The sequence below is a fragment of the Thamnophis elegans genome, chromosome Z (assembly GCF_009769535.1).
Source record: "Thamnophis elegans isolate rThaEle1 chromosome Z, rThaEle1.pri, whole genome shotgun sequence".
Lineage (NCBI taxonomy): Eukaryota > Metazoa > Chordata > Lepidosauria > Squamata > Colubridae > Thamnophis > Thamnophis elegans.
In genome coordinates, this window is record NC_045558.1 from 9,351,598 (window position 1) to 9,367,135 (window position 15,538).

The following is a 15,538-nucleotide window of genomic DNA, read 5'->3' on the forward strand; positions in this document are numbered from 1 at the left end:
TAAAAGATTTCTATACCTAATTCCATGAGGCCTCATCCCCATGCCAACAGCATCTCCTGGAAATTGAGGTCTATTCAGTTGCCCATCAATAGGAAAACCTGCCAGCCTTAGTCCACCTGGAGGAATGGTAGATGGTCTAATGTTGCCAGGATATGGAGGTGGTGGTCGGGTGAAAATTTGATTCAGATTTTCTTGCTGCCATGGCTGAATAGGTGCCACTGGAGTTGCTACAATAGGCTCTGGTGGGGCTTTTTCTTGACGGATTGCGTTTTTCTTTTGTTGCTGCTGCTGAAGAATAATTTCACGTAACTTCTGGCGCTGACAAGAAACAAAACATATATATAACCTAATGTTCACAGAAACATTTTGCTTCTTTTGATATTCCTTGCAATAAGTCACATACCACAGAGGTGGGTTTCTGCCGCTTCGCCCCAGATTGGGCGAACTGGTAGTGGTGGCGGCGGGAGGCTCTGCCCACCCATCCAGACGCGTGAGCAAACCAGTTGTAAAATAAATTGAAACCCACCACTGACATGTCTGTAAGCCACATCTCTTTTTTACCAGCATTTGCTCATTTTAAAACTGTATTCATCCATCACACTTTAGACAGACTTAAAAAAAACTTACAAAAACTCAAAACATCAGTCCTCTGGCTTAATATCAGTCTCCTGGCATTTGGTTTTGGATATTTCTCTCTTTCCATCTCATTTCTACATTGACCATCTCACCTCAATAACTTTGGGCAGTTTACAATAAAATCCTGTAGTTATGAAAGGACGTCTAGACAGCCAATCCAGAATATTATTATGATAAAATGAATGAGTGTTTTCACAATCATCATGTCTTTACAGAATCTATTATTCACTAGACTAAGACAGGCTTGAAATTAGGTTGAAACCAGTGGTGGGAGTCAGCCAGTTCGCACCCCTTCAGGAGAACCGGTTGTTAACTTTCTGAGCAGTTTGGTAAACTGGTTGATGGAAGAAATCATTAGGGCAGAGAACTGGTTGTTAGATTATTTGAATCCCACCACTGGTTGAAATGGCTCTATTCAATTGGGCTCATTTAATTTAGCTCTGAATTATGTGATTACACACAAGCATACTGCCCAATGCAAGAGTCTTAAGCACTGAATAATAATTTTTACAAACCTTAGATTCAAAAAATATTTCTTTAAATTAATACTGGTTAACATAGCAAAGTGCTCCCTGATTCTAACTATATAAGGTGAGGAAAATATACAAGTTTTATAGCTCATTTCTACCCTCAAGTCTGGTTAAGAAGAGATGTTGGATAATATTCACACAATAAGTATTTAATAAAGATAGGGCAACGTTACCCGGAAGTTAGTCAGCTGTACATTTGTATCATTTAGCTCTGTAAATCAGTGATTTATTGAGACAGGCTGTTTCTTATGTTTCTAAAAGCTAGTCTTACATTCTTTCAACTATGTAACCTCAATATGAATCAGTATTACATAAAACAAGATAAATTCACCTGTCTTAATTTCTCTGCATCTGTATGAGACATTGCGCTGTTCTGGGTTAGTCCCGCAGTTGGGCCTGGGACAGAACCTTGTGTGGTCTGTGAAAATAGTTTTCCCTGCAAATTCATGGATGAATTTACTGAGGAATTGAAATTTCCCTCTGGCCCACTTCTAGATTGGTCATCTTGGGGGTGCTGAACTGTTCCAAAGGTTTCGGGTTGAGATCTTGGAGTCATTGGAGGCTGATCAAAAGGATCACAAGGTGAGGGGTCGTGGCTAAAAGAATCTGCCACTGTAGACCCTGATAGCTTTGAAGATTGAGAAGGATCTGATGGCTTGACAAAAGTCCCAGATAAAGTCCTGCTCTGAGATGCCTGCAGATAAGGATCACGATTTGACATGGGAATAGGTCTACTGAAAGTTTCTGAAATTCCAGATCTTTGAGTTGCTGGTGACTGAGAATACAGATCATTAGTAACTGGCATTGGTGTACCTGGAGGCTGGGCATACAGATCAGAATGCCTCTGATTAGCTGAAACCTGAGCAAATAAGTCTGCAGCCTGTGGAGGTCTTGATGCAAGTGACTGATGCATATATGGGTCAACTGAAACAGGTCGAGGGGTGCCAGGAGGCTGAGCATAAGGGTCTGTGACTGGGCGAGGGGTGCCAGGAGGCTGGGCATAAGGGTCTGTGACTGGGCGAGGGGTGCCAGGAGGCTGGGCATAAGGGTCTGTGACTGGGCGAGGGGTGCCAGGAGGCTGGGCATAAGGGTCTGTGACTGGGCGAGGGGTGCCAGGAGGCTGGGCATAAAGATCTGAAGCAGGTCGGGGGGTGCCAGGAGGCTGGGCATAAGGGTCTGTGACTGGGCGAGGGGTGCCAGGAGGCTGGGCATATGGATCCTGAGCAACTGTCCTTGAAAGAGCTCCAGAATAATCACCCTGATTTCGCAACACTCTTTGTGGATGGGCAAAAGTATCCTTTATTGCCGAGTGCGAAGCCAACTGAGACTGGCTGTAAGAATCATTAGATGGATTGTGTGCAAAACTATCTACAGGCCTTGGTGTCAAAAGAGGCCTTTCATAAGGATCCACAGCTACTCTCCTTAAAGTAGGTGGCATTTTTGTGTAAGAATCTTGAGAAGATGGATTTGGGCACGCTGGTGTTTTAAATGGGCTGGAATGCCCTTCAATAACAGATGTTGAAGTTAATGAAGGCCGTAAACATGAATCAGTAGAAGAGATCCGTGGTCTCTGAAAAGTATCACCTCCTGTTCTTGGAGGTGGCTTAGCAAATTGGTCACTGCTTGCTGGCTGTTCTGAAATTAAAGGTGATCTTGACATCCCCAAAGGTTTAGAGAACTGTTCTGTTCCAATTACAGGTCTCGGTGTATCTGGAGGTTTTGCATAAGGATCACTAGTGCCTGGAGACAAAGAACACGGATCTCTGGCTGGTGATGGTCTCCTTCCCATTGATTCAGAAACTTGAGTTGGCCTGGATATCGAAGGCAGTGGACAGGCCTCTGCTGGCGTAGCAGAATTTCTCCTGACAAATTTTGGATTTTGGCTAACAGGTGGTGGCCTGGGAGTTCCCACCATTTTTGCATATGGGTCAACTGGAGAAGGTGGCTGAGCGGAGGGGGAAGAAGAGAATGTTTGTTGTGGAGTCTGACAATGACCTTCTTGAGCAGACATTCGATTAGCAGTCATAGGTGGAGGTGGGGCTGGGGGTTTTAGGAAAACATCAGGAGGAGTAGCTGTAGAAGGACCAGGCAGCTGTTTTGCATATAATGCTTGCTGTGCAGGAGACATATTTCCATTGCTGGTCTGAGGGGTTAAAGGACTTTGCATCCCACTGCTAGGGGTATCTGAGCCTGATTGGTTTACAAGCTGTTGTGATCCTAGTTGTGGCTGCTGCAACTGCTGCTGTTGCTGCTGCAGCTGCTGCTGTTGCTGCTGCTCATTTTTCACTTGCTCAAGTTTCTGAGTTGCTTCAATTTTAGCTTGCTGTTTACTTTTTTGACGCATTTGCTGTTTCAGAAAAGGAAGAAAAAAAGTTAAAATTAAATAAAAGACTGAGTAGTAAACCCACAGGCACATTTAAATATTATTCATATACGCATACTGACACACTAAGAGCACAGAAACCAATGGCAAAGTTTTAATTTTTTTTTTATAAAGTCCTACCTGAAGTTATTAAAGGTACGTATCTTTGAAAATCAAAAGTTCATATTAAAAGTGAACATGACAGTCAAATACTATAAAAATGCTTTCAAGCCATATCAAAAGTTTCACCCAAGCCATTGGAGCTCTCCCATTCAAATCTTGTTTTATATGCAAGTTGTTTTTTTAAAATAGTGGATGCAAACATGACTGCAGGACATGCAACACTCCCCTACACCCCCCAAAAACATGTTCAGTTTTATCTGATTATTGTGAAGTTTGAACTTAATACTGTAAACCAAAATAAAATAAAACCCTCCCCTGAAGAGATGCATCCTGTAGACTCCCCAAGTTCCCAACAAATATAGAAGAGACTAGAAATTCTGCAATCTGCAATCATAACAATATGGAAATAAACAATTCAGACAGCTTCTATTAACCTCTAAATAAGCCTGTGTTGTCAGAATCTGCCATATTCCTCTAATACTTATCACTTCTAAACACATTACACATTTCAGTATCTCCTTCTGCACCTACAGTATAATGAATGCTTCACTTCAAGACAGAAATATAAATTCTGAATTACTCAACCTTGTATGATATGGGATTTCTGCTGGAAACATGAACGTTCCAATTTATTTGGAAGTTATAAATAAATAAATAAATAAGTTCTATTTATGATACAAAAGTTACGTCACATTTAGGAAGCCCATACGCACTGAATGGGAGCATAAAAATATGCAGCTGTGCTATACAAACAGCGCAGAGCAAGCAGCAAACACAACATACCTGCCTAAATTTCCATTCTTGCTCATGTTCAGATTCTCTCTGTTTTAATGGATCCTTGAAGAGATCAGTTTCAATACGAGATCCAGGATCAATGTTATCCTGCTGTTGCTGCCTCTTCATTGAATCATTGGACATTTGTACTTTGTTAATCCGTAAAGCAGCCCTATTATCTCTGGCTTTTTGCTATTTGAAAAACAAAAATAGAATTTACTTGGGTTCTGATTCATAAATAAAAGCAACATTTATCCCAGAAAGTTTCATTATCCCAGAAATACTTAAAAGTTTATTTATTTGACCTAAAAATGTTTGAATGATTTAATAAGCAACAAGACAACTATTTATATCATTAGACAAATATAGAGTAGATGTATTTGTGGGGGACAAAGTTGCCATCAACAAGAAGAAATAAATATTGAAATACTAAAGAAAATGAGAATTTGTAATCAACCCACATTTAATCAATCCCAGGAAATGTGTCCCCGCTTCAATTTAAGCCACAAACATGGTATTTAATAATTTCCAAAAGTCTTAAGCACTTATTACTAAAATTCTTCCAATTACATCTCCAGATGATCAAATCAATTAGATTGTTACCAAAAATTAATATGTATGTAAATTCCATATTAAAATATTTTATAAAATACTGAACAAAGCATTCACAAAATGTGAACAACAATAACAAACTTGAATGCCCTAAAAAGTAGATCTGGGAAATCAAAAAACAGTGAGTATTGAGGAAAGCAAGAAATCTTAGCTACCACTGATTTATGCCCTTGAGGAATGAAAGAAGACAATGCTTACTCATAGAATGTTTCTTCAAATTAATCTATCAACTTGGCAGTTAAAAATGTTGGAACATATAATGGGGAGTGAGATCTAAATAAAAAGGGTCTTCAAGAGTTCAGGCATTACGTGTTTCTTGTTGTGTCTCAAGGGGCCCTGGAAGTATGGGTTATTTATGTATCAAATCTTATTGTTGTTAGTCATACACCCTTTTGAAGAAATCTACACAGATTCATAAAGAAAGCCTTTTTCTTAGTCTGATCCAGTTAGGAGTGGATAAGAAAGAAAGAAAAACCTAAACAAAAAAAAGGAAAAAATCCATAAAATAAATTTAAATTCGGTGAATTATCATGGATCCTTGTGTAATCTACAGAGAAGTCTGGAAAAATGCCTATTTAACAAATTGATTTTGCTAGATTTTATATTTTTAAAATGTACTCTGTAGAAACAATATGCTTTTTAGCAATTCACAGTTTAAAATAATTTCTAGACTAATTAACAGAAGTTGCAGGTAAAGAGAAAATTTGTTTTCACCAAAATAAAAAAGGTTCATTACCACGTATGGGGCTCTTTCTTGAGAGCTTGCCTTTCTCCATAGCTTGGCAATCTGCTTGACTCTGGTAGTCCAGTCTGAGAACATGGAGAAGAGAAAGGAACCAGATGCATTAATTGGTACTAGAAGCATTACTGGTACATAATGGAATATCCTGAAACAAAGTGGACACCCAAAAGCCCCACAAAAATTAAGTTTAACTTGATAACATACCTGGAAACTCTTCTTTGAGGTTTGGAAAATTGATATTTGTGTATAAAACAGGTGCTACTGTTGCCATCTCACCAAGTGCTTCCTCTTTTTCCCATTTCAGAGTACTCCTCTGTGCATTAGACATGGTATCATTTTCTCCTTCCAAAGGCGTTGCAGTTGCAATCCAAGGATTGGTAGGATCATTAATCACTGCATTAAATACTGTGTTTTTATCTCTAAAATCACAACACAAAAATAAAGTATAGATATCATTTTTTTACATTCAGAGCTACGATGTCCCAAACCTTATATTTTAAAATTGCTAACAGTACTGGCACCCCTGTCTTCTGGTGTCAACGAGAAATTAGGGAGGGCAATCTTTTAACTTAATTTCATGTTAATTTCATTTCTTGCTAGCTATGATTTTTTTTTTTTAAAAAAAAAAGTTTTACCCTGTCATTAGTATTTTTATAAATAGTTCAGGGCAGTGAACATACATAATGCCCCTTCATCCTCCTACAGTATTTTCTGTATAATACCCACCATGTGAAGCAGGTTGGGTTGAGAGAGAGGGACTAGCCCAAAGTCACCCAGGTGGCTTTCAGGCCTAAGGCTGTACCAGATTTTTTTAAATACTTGATCTTTTAAATTTACTAACCTGGTATCGGTGTAGGATGGTTGTGTTATAGTAGTGAAAGTTCCTAATCCACCTCCAGGCACTAAGGGTGTATGAGGGAGATGAGGAGTTTGTCCAATTAGGCCATTCATAAGTGGAATTCTTGAAAATGCATTCTCCCCTTGGAAGAATAAAGTGGAAAGATAAAATTAATAACATCCAGTTCAAGACCAATTTGTTGCTAGCAGGAAAACACAACTTAAGATAAAAAGACAGTATTTGGCTGTCTTCATGTTTTAAAAAGTTTCACATCCATTAGGCTAATAAATCTCTGGTTCATGGTTTCATAGAATTAGGCTAAAGCTTCCAAAGGAACTACTATCTAAAGCCATAGTATCAAATACAGTTTCAATTCTATTGCAAACAGTTTACATATTCAGAGCCTGTGTTAACTAATATTATCTTTAATAAAACACTATTTGTATAGGTAAGGGATATCTATAGTATATGAAAGGAACGTGTAAAAGAACAGTTGTGAGATTGATTTACACTCATGTTTCAAGTAATTTCAATAATGTAATAAAAACAAATGCAAAAATGAATTAAAAGTCCTTACATCACCCCTCAAAAGAGGTCAGAATCCCTTTTTACAAATTATAGTGAGCAGTTAAGGTACATTAAAAACCCTTTAAAAAACCTATTTCCCCATATAGGTTACCCTCTATTTAAGACCACAATAGGGATGGGAACCTCTGTTGCTAAGCAAGGCAGTCATTGAATTATGCTCAATTTTACAACCTTTTTTTGCCATGGTCATTAAGCAAATCACTATGGTCATTAAGTGGTGGTTAAATGAATTTTGCTTCCTCCATTGATTTTGCTTCTAGGAAGCCATCTGGCAAGGCTGTAAATAGTGATCACATAACCCCAAGGCAGTGCCACGGCCAGAAATCTGTGCCAAATGCCCAAATTTTGATCACGTAACTACAAGGACACTGTTGCAAGTGTGAGGACTGGCCCTCGGTCGCTTTTTGTGGTGAAACTACAGGCTGAAGGAGATGGGGGCCTTTTAGAAGAGTAAAAACAACTTCCAGCTTGCAATTGTCTCATTCCTCAGGGAAGGAAATGTCTGGGGTGAAGTCCGTCTAGATCTGCTGTTTCCAAAGAAACAGCAAGAATTTTGCTGCTGGCAAGATTTTTGTAATATAGGTGGTTAGCAATAAAGTCTCTGCTTGGGCCTGTTCATGGAGTTGTTCTGGTTACTGGCACCTGACATTTTTTTCCAGCACCACTGTAACTTCAAATGGTCACTAAATGAATATTTTTTTAAGTTGAGGACTACGTCTATGACCATGTACAAGGCACTGGCTATTCTTGAACGGCTCTCAATGGCCATATTGTTTATTTAGGATGAAATACTTGATAAAAAGCAAACCTTGGTTGTGCAAGTGCATTAACTGTGGTGGAGGTGGGGGTGGAGGCTGTGGCAAAGGAGCTGTCTGTGTGGCTGCAGGACTCAGTACAGCAGTAAATAAGTCTTCCACGTCTTTTCCTCCCAGTTCTATAAAATACAAGGGAGAGTTAGAGCATATAGGTGTGGTGCACATATGTAATAATATGAATGTGTGTGAAATAAACTTCTCAGAAAGATATTAAAAATGGGTCACATACCTGGAATCTTATATAATTTACCAAGAATTGCACCTGCACAAAGTAAAAGCAATGGATATTACCAATCACCATTCACTGCATTTAGATAATTGCAACACATTAATTTCAAGAACTACTAGCATAAAGTCGAACATATGTGGTAATATGTCAAAACAACAAGCAGGCTTGGAAGACAAGGACGCAATATAACCATTTACCATCTGTGACCATCTTGTCCAATTCTGGGCTCAAGATCCCATCTAACTGTTCTTCACTCAGTGGCCGGGTACTCTGGCTAACGTTCTGCAGAGGCAGGGAGGTCGAAGGATCATCAGTGATAGGCCCAATATCTAGTCCAGCTGAAGGAAAGAAAAGTATAATTTTGAATAACATTAATCGGCTTAAATGGTAGGGAAAAAATCCAATAGTGCCTACAACTAAATGTAATAAACAGTATTCATTTTCATTTGAGGAGTTTAAAAAGTCAACATTTTCATTTTAGAAAATATTTTGAATATAATGAACAGAAAAGTATCCACACTGGTACCAGAAAAACAAACTCAATTATATATTGTGGGAGTTTTTTTAGTAGTGAAATACTTAGATTGCAATTGCAAACTTTCAAGTTTTCAAATAATGACATATTACTAACTTCTGTCTCCCCCACCTGTTTCATAATCATTTTGTCTAATGAATAACATCTGAAACATATCTTTGTCAATGCTCAGTTAACCCAATAAAAGCATTATCTCCATATGGATTTGAATCTCAAAGCATACATCAAAAATCTGGACAACAATAAAACTACTGTAATATTTGAGATGTATCAAAAATAGTTAAGGGTATTTTACATTTAAGGGAATGTTTTTTTCAAACAAATCAATCAACCAATGGAAACTATGTTATGGACGCTGTGAAACTATGTCTGAAGTACTTAAAAGATTAAAAAAACTCAGTATCTTTAAATATGATTTAGACACAAATAGTGCATACAGTTTGACGAAGGGTGTTAGGCTTCAACTATGGACTATTGTTTATAATAAAACAAAAGTTTATGTTTTTGAACAGATATGTGTAGTGTTAGTTCAAATTATTTACTAGGCTGAGGAATGAATGTTTCCACTAGGAAGATTATAAATGATTTACCTCTTTTCCAATTTACAGGTGTTTCAAAAGTCAGACAAGAGGCAGTGGGAACTGTCACGATTACCGGCTTAGAAACTACATTTTGGTGAAAAGAAAACTTTTTACCCTGATCCCAAGTTTGGCTTACTACATTAATTTACTGTTAAGGGAAAACTTTTGTTCAGCTTGGCCTTTTGTCTAATAAAATTGCTAATTATTTCAAATAGCAAACCACATGCTGGCTTAGACTGCTCCTGATTCCAGCTTATTGCGTATCTCATTCGGATTTTTCTCCTATTGCCAACTTGTCCTTCCTTCCCTTTGCAGACTGCTGCTTTATATTAGAATCTTTCTGGCATCGTTTATTCTGTAACTGACCTAATCCTGGTCTCTTCAAGCCTATGTGGCAACTATGTGTTTATTTTCTCCCATTTAATTGACAACCAAAGCAGGCTTCTTTCAGTCAGCATTGGCACCAAGCGGAACTTTCTTTTTTGTTAAACTGCCGAGCCAATGCTGGCAAATTGAAATTCCGTATGTTTCACTGTTTGAAATCATTTGGCTGAATTTTATTCAGTTGCTCTGGCAGATATTTTATTTTACTTATTGTATATATTAAATTTACGTGCTGCCCATTTCACTGTTCAAGGTAATATAGGACCAAATTAGTTGATTAACTATTTAACCAATTGCTTCATTTTGACTGTTTTATTAAATATATAAATTGAAAATATATTATTAGCTTGTGCTTGATAGATTTGTTTTGTAGCACTTTCTTGACAGACAAGTATTACAAGTAGTGATAGTGGAAAATTATTCCTCCATGCAGAACATTTTTACTAGTTAATAGAATTCTGGGGTGTGTAATATAAGTGTGTGTGTGTGTGTGTGTGTGTGTGTGTGTGTAGAAAGAGAGAAAACATGTTTGCTAGTGTTGAAAAAGAAGTATGTGGGAAACAGAGCCTATAGTTCTATAAGGTTTTACAGAATTGGAAGACATTCTAGCATGTGAAGAAAACACACACTGTATACATTTCTAATCTCATGAGCTAGGCTTACTCTAGAGACAACCCCTGGGAACTAGGACCATAAAAGATGATTTGTAAATAAGGGCAAGGGGTAACAGAATTATAGTAGTAGGAGATGTAATCGGGGCGGAGATAATGTGTTCACTTTAGACGCTTCACATAGATGTGATGGCATGAGTACTAAGCCAATGAGGAAAAGGTGGGAGGTAAATTTGTAACGGCAATAGAGAATATAAGGCAAACATATTGATGATTTAGGGTGTGTCCACTGTACCTATGTTTGCATTGGGGCTCCCTCTTTGCAAAGCAGTAAATAAAATTAGCAGTGACGTGCATCAGGGGAGGCAGGGCAGCCTCACCACTGTCAATCATGAAAAGGAAAAAAAAAAAGTAAACTGGAAAAGGTGAGTGCTGAGGTTAGGCTAGCTAGCTGCTGCCACACCATGAATGACTGCCTGTTTAAAAAAGCCTCTAAAAAAGCAGCCTCTACTATGAGGCAGGAGAACTGCATGCCTCATCTAGTCTGACTTTTTAGGCGCTGGAGCAGAGTTAAGTGTGGGTTAAAAGCCTAAAAAATCCTGAGGTAGTTGAGGCACGCAGTTCTCCTGCCTCATAATAGAGGGTTTTTAGAGGGTTCACCCCATTTTTAGAGGTTTAAACTCTGTCTTTCTGTTTAAAGCTGCAGTGTTGCGCTCACTCTTCCTCCTCTCTTTCTCAGTTTCTGATGCCCCCCACCCCACCCCACGCTCCCTCTTTTCCTTCAAATTTCCTTTTTTTCTTTTTTCTTTAATAAATGCAATGCTCAGGCATTCTCTCCTCTCCTGCGACACCCCACTGAATAAAGCACTTTATTTCGCCCACCTGAGATCGCGGCAGCCCGTCTGAGCACTGCCACAAGCACAGGCAGGCGAAAGAAAGTCACTTTCTTTTGCCCGCCTGTCCTCGCGGCAGCCTGCCTGAGCTCTGCCGTGAGCACAGGTGGCAAAAGAAAGTGCTTTAGTCAGGGGGGTGTCGGGGAGAGGACCCGCCATAAACCTCACTGCACATCACTGAAAATTAGTATTGTTTTCTCTTGGAAATTTTGGCTGGTTTATTTCAAAACTAGACAATGAATCCACAACTGCAACATTAATTAGGTAAATACAGATAGTCCTCAATTTACAATCAATTGCTTAGCATCTATTCAAAGTTATGACAAGACTCCATCCAAAAGGTATTTATGACCACAAACATCGATGAAGTTTCTCAGTCATCCAAGTAGAGTTGTCTGAAGGTTGTCTAAAGGTTGAATCAATGCAACTGCACTGAATTTTGTTGTTAGCTTGAGAGACATTTCACTGCCCATCCAGGCAGCTTCCTCAGTTAGAACAAGGCAGTTAAGCAAAGAGTCATTGGAATGTACCAATTCTTGCCACACCATTCGTTGAAATGTCTCTCAAACAAACAACAAAAAATCAGTCCAGTTGCAATGCTTCACCCTCCAGATAACTTCAGGCAACCTTCGACAACTCTACCTGGATGACCTGGATGATTGAGAATCTTCATCGGCATTTTGCAATGCACTTTGGGGAAGAAACCCCTGAGGCTGTTGTGGTACATTTCAATGACTAACTCCCTTGCCCTGGCTGAGGAAGCTGCCTGGGCAGGCGGTGAAACATCTCTTAGTCCAGTTGCAATGATTCAACCTGCAGATAACTTCAGACAACCTTCAGATACTTGCAACCAAATTCCAAAGTTTTCACAATCACCCACCCATCTATGGTCCCATGACCATATTTTAGGTGTTCAGCAGCTAGCCTGCATTTATGGCTGTTTGTGATGCTCTGCAATCATGTGACTGTGACATTTCTGCCGAATGCCAGCAGTTATTGACATGTAGCAAAAATGACACATAGCAGACAAAGAGTTTGCTTAATGACTGAGATGTTCACTTAGCAATCATGGATTCACTTCACCATCATTCTGATTTACTTCACCACCACCATGAAGAAAAAAGAATGTGAAATTGGGTCAGACACATGATGACCTGCTGTATAACCATAACACCTTGCAAGCCTAGTGGGTAGGATCCATTATGGTTGTAAGTCAAGGATTATTTATATCCACTTAACTCTGGGAAAGAAATGGCGGTGAGAAAGAAACTCGAGATTACCCTGACATGGTCCTTATATAATTGGGAGCAGAGGGAAACAGGTTTTCAAAATTCTAATATAACCTGTAACAATGAAGTGTTTTTGTAGTTTGTGCAGCACATGTTTTCCTACCTGGCCTTTCTCAAAGGGCTGGCTTTTTATGTCTAAAAGCAGAACACTTACCAGAAACAAAAATCCTGCAGAATTTTAGAGTTCTTACAATACATTTAATTTTTTTTTCCAAAAACAACTCTTTTCTAAAAATATGAACCTTAGGTGTTATGTCTGGCATTCTTATTTATATCTGCAATAACATTTCAAAGCTGAATTAAAAACCAGAAGGTTCCCCCACCTCCATGCTTTTATATTGATTGATGTAAATAAAAACTCCACTAATCTGAAGAGAGACATGAAATGCTTTAAGTAAGTTCAAGAGAAATGTATTACTTGGTACTGTGAAATGCACACATAGACAATTCTGTAGTTATTCACAATATTCTTTAAATTAAAAAATCAAGTTCTTCTAAGTGCACTATAAATACAGGCGTGTTATACTGCGCAAGACTGCACAAAGGTAGTGAAAAATGAAAGAAAGTAAGGCAATAGAAGAGTTATTACACTATGCATGCACAAAAAAAAAAAAAAAATCAGCTGAAACCATTAGGAAACAGAACTACTTCTAAACACTGATCATCCACTGAATATTTCCTTACCAAAAGGGGAAGAGGAGTTCTCAACCTGGAAAGGGCATAAATCAAGACCTACAGGATCCAAACCAGATAAAATGGATGATTATAACAAAAAAAGTGAAGCAAGCAAGAAAGAACAAATCAAAAGTATATATAGCTGCATGCTGAAATAGTTCATGGATATGAAAAACACTGGTTATCCCCAGAGTAATAAAGAACAATTAAAAAACAAAGGACAGATGTATTAAGCAAAGCAAGAGATAATAGCTTTGACTAGCAGAAGCGTATTTAAAAATTATGTGTATATACAAATACATGTACAGCCCTGAACTTGTAACCCTTTGTTTAGTAACAATGTCACTGAAAAAAGGGAATTATGACTTATCCTCACACAGTAGTTGCAGAAGCTCCATGATCACATGATTAAAATCTGGAGGCTTGGCAATCAGCATGTGTTTAGATCAGCTGCAGCATCCTGGGATCAGGGGATCCCCACCTGCAACTTCTCAGTCAGCTTCTAACAACAAAGTCATTGGGAGAAGCTGAATTTGCTCAATGACAACATGATTTACTTAACAACTGTAGCATAAATGGTTGTAAAATCGGGCACAACTCACTTAACAATCACCTTACATAGCAATGGAAATTCTGGTCCTAACTGTGATCTTAAGACCCAGGACTACTCATATACATTGAACGGTTCACAAGGCAGAAATATGAAAGTTCAAGAGCAAAATGTTTTGTATTTTGCCATCTTGGAAGCCATAACATGAATCAAAAAGAGCGTTTCAAGTGCCTGTAACCAGAAATCATGAACACTATAAAGAACATTTTTTTCAATCATACCTGAATTTTCCCCAGGTTTCACTAAATCATCTGAGAGAATTCCAAGGATGTCATCCTCAGTGTTCAGCACAAGGGCAGCTAATGGGTCATCCAGAGTACCTTTAGAAAACAGACAGCTCATAATAAAGATGCCATCAGGAACGACAACATTCAAATCTCAGTAAACAAACATTTCAGCTACCCAGAGTAGTAGATCATCTCCACCTCTGAATGAAGGAACTCCAAAAAATTAACTAGACACTAAACAGGCAACTTTTACTAAAAGGCTCTTCTAATAAGGCCTCTTCTGATTTGTGCCCATGCCCGCTATATACGAAAATATATTCAGATTTACATACCTTGTGCACCAGATTTTGAGGGAGTGGAAGTCGAAGTCGAACTCAAAAGTGGATCTGAAGATGGGTCCAAGAAGTTGGTGTTCAGTCTTGCTTTGCAGGAAATGCTGAGGCTTTTATCACAAAAATTATCCAAACGTGGCTTGCTTTGCCTGCTAGTATCCAAAAGTTCTTTTCCAAAGAAGGCTTCCTAGAATTAAAACAAAGAACAAAACAACAACAACAAGGCATTTAATTAAAATGTCTTTATAAGCCACAGGATTCCTATATTTGAATCTGAATTTAAACTGAGAGAGATTTAAATACTTATTGGTTAATATTACAGTTAATAAATGTAACTGCTCTTGTTATAAAACGCACTCATATTTAACCCAATTATGATTCTTTGTGTAAAATTGCTGATGTTGTTCACTTCTGCTTTAAAAGCATTCAAAATATTAAATTTTACGTGATTTGTACCTCTATCCTTTTCTGCTCTGTGTAGTGGGGTAACACCAACTCTCCAGAAAGATATTTATCAGACAGGTTCTTCTATGAACCTCTATTCATTTATCGTAAAATCCAAGCAATTAATTTACTATCTTTAAATACTATATAGGTAAAATTTAAATAACCTTATTGCCTCTTGGCTAACTCAGCAACATGGACAAAAGTGTTTTCATTCTAAAAACAGAACATTCTTTCAGCAAATTTGACTATAATTATTTATATATTATATTAATATGTCTGTATTAATGTATTCAAAATAATGTATTAATATTAATATATTAAAATAAATACTTTACTTTTCAGAAATACAATAAAATATTATTCATAGAACTAGGAAACTAACACTAATGTTAATGGTTTACAAATTATAAAGCAATTTCTTAAATTACAAAAAGATTATTTACTACATGCAAATAATGATCTTAGGGAAAATATTTTGCATGTGAGAGTACCTGCAAATACGCTGGAAAAATTTCCTCAAGCTTATTTTTCTTTTTCCTATAACGTTTTTTCATTTTTTCCATATTTTCAGAAACAGACATAGTTTCATCCACAAGTGTATCAGGCAGTTGTTCACTCCAACCTAGAAATATCAAACATGTTACAATGTTACAATCCTATTTCACTCTAGACTACAGCTGAAGTACAGAAAAAGGGCATTGATTA

At 37.8% G+C, this 15,538-nt stretch overlaps 1 protein-coding gene across 9 annotated transcripts in view; it reads right to left on the reverse strand.

The window, feature by feature from the left end:
* Positions 1–15,538, reverse strand: part of KMT2C (lysine methyltransferase 2C) — a 171,255-nt gene that overhangs the window by 30,691 nt on the left and 125,026 nt on the right. For 8 of the 9 annotated variants that reach the window (XM_032236939.1, XM_032236936.1, XM_032236935.1 and 5 more), the window contains 12 exons: positions 15,325–15,455; positions 14,387–14,573; positions 14,049–14,147; positions 8,447–8,587; positions 8,250–8,282; positions 8,014–8,139; positions 6,621–6,759; positions 5,984–6,198; positions 5,774–5,847; positions 4,435–4,617; positions 1,498–3,513; positions 17–318 (listed from right to left, as the gene is read on the reverse strand). In XM_032236939.1, the coding sequence (XP_032092830.1) occupies positions 17–318; positions 1,498–3,513; positions 4,435–4,617; positions 5,774–5,847; positions 5,984–6,198; positions 6,621–6,759; positions 8,014–8,139; positions 8,250–8,282; positions 8,447–8,587; positions 14,049–14,147; positions 14,387–14,573; positions 15,325–15,455 (3,646 nt within the window). The remainder of the gene's footprint in view (positions 1–16; positions 319–1,497; positions 3,514–4,434; positions 4,618–5,773; positions 5,848–5,983; positions 6,199–6,620; positions 6,760–8,013; positions 8,140–8,249; positions 8,283–8,446; positions 8,588–14,048; positions 14,148–14,386; positions 14,574–15,324; positions 15,456–15,538) is intronic. The other variant, XM_032236938.1, reaches the window with a different exon arrangement.